This window comes from Rhinolophus ferrumequinum, chromosome 18 (assembly GCF_004115265.2).
Source record: "Rhinolophus ferrumequinum isolate MPI-CBG mRhiFer1 chromosome 18, mRhiFer1_v1.p, whole genome shotgun sequence".
In the NCBI taxonomy this organism is placed as follows: domain Eukaryota; kingdom Metazoa; phylum Chordata; class Mammalia; order Chiroptera; family Rhinolophidae; genus Rhinolophus; species Rhinolophus ferrumequinum.
Genome location: NC_046301.1, coordinates 48,965,544 through 48,969,383, shown reverse-complemented (window position 1 = coordinate 48,969,383; position 3,840 = coordinate 48,965,544). Strand labels below are relative to the sequence as shown.

Sequence of the window (3,840 nt, the reverse complement as noted above, 5' to 3'; positions counted from 1 at the left end):
TCTTCCTTGAGGTCTCTGTTCAAATTCTCTGTGCACATTCTTTGCAGGTCTTTCTCAATTCTAGTAAAAATAACACACTCATCCATCTTTTGTATACCAACTTTCTTTTCCTTCAAAGAACCTGCCCAGACTGACGCTATATGATTTTTTTATTTCCTTATATTCTTTCCCCTTCATCGAGTTATAAGTCTTTTGCATCTCAGCACCCTACAGTCCTTGATGAGTAAATGTCAGGACTCAGCACATATCGTGTTTCCCCGAAAATAAGACCTAGCTGGACCATCAGCTCTAATGCGTGTTTTGGAGCAAAAATTAATATAAGACCTGGTCTTATTTTAATATAGGACCAGGTAGAATAGAATAGAATAGAATAGAGTAGAGTAGAATAGAATAGAATAGAATAGAATAGAATAGAATAGAATAGAATAGAATAGAATAGAATAGAATGCCGGGTCTGATATTAATTCTTGCTCCAAAAGACACATTAGAGATGACGGTCTGGCTAGGTCTTATTTTCGGGGAAACATGGTATTCCTTAAATGCAAGAAAGAATTTCTCATCAATCCTATAAAATACGTGATTTACTGTGCAGAAAGCTGAGAGTGGGACAGGAAATCCTAATCAGAGATGTAATGGAAGAGTCCTTAAAGGGTATCAGTTTTCTACAAAACATATATGTATTATATACATATTTGACTGCAAAATATAAATTGTATCATTTCAACATGTCACTTGTGTCCATGTGTGAAGATTAATCTTGTTATATTTTCATTCTTAGTCATCACCTCCATGGAACCAGACAATGGTACACGAATTTCAGAATTTCTTCTTCTAGGACTTTCAGAGGAGCCAGAGCTGCAGCCCCTCCTCTTTGGGCTTTTCCTCTCCATGTACCTGATCACTGTGTTTGGAAACCTGCTCATCATCCTGGCCGTCAGCTCAGACTCCCACCTGCACACGCCCATGTACTTCTTCCTCTCCAACCTGTCCTTTGTGGACATCTGTTTCACCTCCACCACCGTCCCCAAGATGCTGGTGAACATCCAGACGCAGAGCAAAGTCATAACCTATGAAGGCTGCATCACGCAGATGTACTTTTTTATACTCTTTGCAGGATTGGATGTCAACCTCCTGACCGTGATGGCCTATGACCGCTTTGTGGCCATCTGTCACCCCCTGCACTACACGGTCATCATGCACCCCGAGCTCTGTGGACAGTTGGTTCTGGTTTCCTGGATCATCAGTGCCCTGCATTCTTTGTTACAAAGCTTAATGACGTTGCAACTATCCTTCCTCCCACTTTTGCCCATCCCCCACTTTTTCTGTGAGCTCAATCAGATGATCCAACTTGCCTGTTCTGACACCTTTTTTAACAACCTGGTGATGTATTTTGCAGCTGTGCTGCTGGGTAGTGTTTCCCTGGCTGGGATCCTTTACTCTTACTCTAAGATTATTTCCTCCTTACGTGGAATGTCATCAGCTAAGGGGAAGTATAAAGCATTTTCTACCTGTGCATCTCACCTCTCAGTCATTTCCTTATTTTATTTAACAAGCCTAGGAGTGTACCTCAGCTCCTCTGCTACCCACAATGCACGCTCTAGTGCTACAGCCTCGGTCCTGTACACAGTGGTCACCCCCATGCTGAACCCCTTCATCTACAGTCTCAGGAATAAAGACATAAAGGGGGCTCTGAAAAGATTCCTTGGGATGGCAGGAAGAAAAATAACAGAGTGATCATGAATGCTGTCTTCGAACATCAAAACATGAAAATGTTTAAAAAGAGGAGATTATTGTAATTGTCCTCAGTTTTGTTTGCCTTGATTGTTGTATGATTCAGCTGATGCTGCATAATAAACTGTCCTAAACGCTACGTTTTCTTTAATGCATTTGTAAATGGGATTATATGACAGTAATTGACTACTCTCTGCTCACATACTCATAAGCCTGCAGCAGCTGGGAGTCTCTATTTTACGTTTCTATAGCTCATCGAGGATGATGTGTTAGGCTGTAGTGCGCCCGTCTTAAACCTATTTTTGACAGTTTAATCTTTTAGTTTACAAAAAAGATGAGTTTCCCAAATGTGATTTGCCTTATATTTACATCACTGTTTTTATATCCATATACCCACTTTGTTTTCTACCCAGTGATATTTCTCCCTCCCAATGTTAAAGTGTGATTCAGCTACCTGTGCTCTACCTTGAGCTATTGCATCATTTCACTTTTCCTGCACATAGTCAAAGTGTACAATTTGCCGAATTAAAGGGACTTTACAAAATTAAGAATACATATTGAATGGGTCCATGTATACATAATTCAAGCAAGTGTACAAAAAGGTTAATTGCATTGTTACATAATTGTGAAAAATTGAATCTCCTTGAGCCTAGTTTCCTTTTTTCTGATGGTAACGTGGGATAATAATAATTCTTATGAATGTGGTACAGGTAAATGAAATCTGTGGAAATACTTTGTCGGATCCAAGAACTCTTTCATGAGTTAGTAGTGTGTTTGTGTATATGTGTATTTATATATTATTTTTTAATAAGTAAACACACTCACTGTCATATATGTACACACACCTACTCAATAATTCCACCTTTTATGTTAAACGGAAGTTTACAAGGAAGTTGGAGAGAATAGAAATGAAAATAATGATAGGCTGAATTAACATAAAATTTTAAAAATATAGAAACTTAGACACAAAGATTTAATGTAGAATGGTTGTCATTAGTTTTATTTTATTTTTTGAAATATTTTTTATTAAATTTATTGGGGTGATATTGATTAGTAAAACTATATTGGTTTCAAGTGTACATTTCTATAATACATCATCTATATATTGCATTGTATGTTCACCACCCAGAACACCCTATATTTAAGGTGATTCTCCTTCCATCACCATATATTTAACCCCTTTTTCTCTCTTCTATTACCCCTTCTCCCCACTTACCCTCTGGTAACTACTGAACTGTTGTCTGTATCTATGAGTTTTTGTTTCTTTGTTTGTCTTGTTCATTTTAAGCTTTCAGTTTTATATCCCATATATGAGTGAAGTCATATAGTTCTCGACTTTTTCTGTCTGACTTATTTTGCTTAGCATAATAATCTCAAGATCCATCTAGGTGTTGCAAATGTCATTATTTCATCTTTTCTTATGGCAGAATAGTATTCCATTGTGTATATATACCACATCTTCTTTATCCAATTATTTAAGATATAGAAACAACCAAAGTGTCCTTCAATAGATGAAATTTTCTTTTACATAAATTTTACAGTAACCACTCAAAAAACAAAATCAAGAACTTAGACATATAACATAAAAAAAAGAAGAAACAGAGGGGAAAATCATATTTAGAATACCACCACACTAAAATAGCAGACAGCAACAAAAAGGCAAAGAAACAATGGAGACACCAAGACACCAGAAAACAAAAGACAGAATGGCTATAGGAAATCTTCATATATCAATAATCACCCTAAATGTAAATGAACTAAACCACCAATAAAAACACACAGAGTAGCGTATTGGATCAAAAAACAAAACCCAACCATATGCTGCCTCCAAGAGACACATCTCAGCTACAAGGACAAATACAGATTCAAAGTGAAAAGGGTGGAAATTGATACTCCAAGCAAATGGTATCCAGAGAAAAGTGGGTGTATCCACACTTATAGCAGATAAAACAGATCTCAGGATAAAAAAGATAACAAGAGACAAAGATGGACATATCATAATGATTAAGGGGACAATACAACAAGAAGACATAACATTTATCAATACATATGCCCCCAATCAGGGAGCACCAAAGCAACTACTAACAGAACTAAAGGGAGCAATTGACA

The 3,840-nt window shown here is 36.9% G+C and overlaps 1 protein-coding gene across 1 annotated transcript; it reads left to right on the top strand.

Moving 5' to 3' along the window:
- Positions 1-888: 888 nt before the first annotated feature.
- LOC117038473 (olfactory receptor 7A17-like) lies at positions 889-1,734 on the top strand. Its single transcript, XM_033135440.1, has 2 exons — positions 889-1,243; positions 1,529-1,734. The coding sequence occupies exons 1-2, from the start codon at positions 889-891 to the stop codon at positions 1,732-1,734; spliced, it is 561 nt and encodes a 186-aa protein (XP_032991331.1).
- Positions 1,735-3,840: the final 2,106 nt, after the last annotated feature.

Excerpts from the sequence above, each read along its gene's own strand:
- LOC117038473 (XM_033135440.1), top strand. The coding sequence starts at position 889 with ATGTACCTGATCACTGTGTTTGGAAACCTGCTCATCATCCTGGCCGTC. Across the intron at positions 1,244-1,528 it reads TCTGGTTTCCTGGATCATCA|TCATTTCCTTATTTTATTTA; the intron begins GTGCCCTGCATT and ends CTCACCTCTCAG.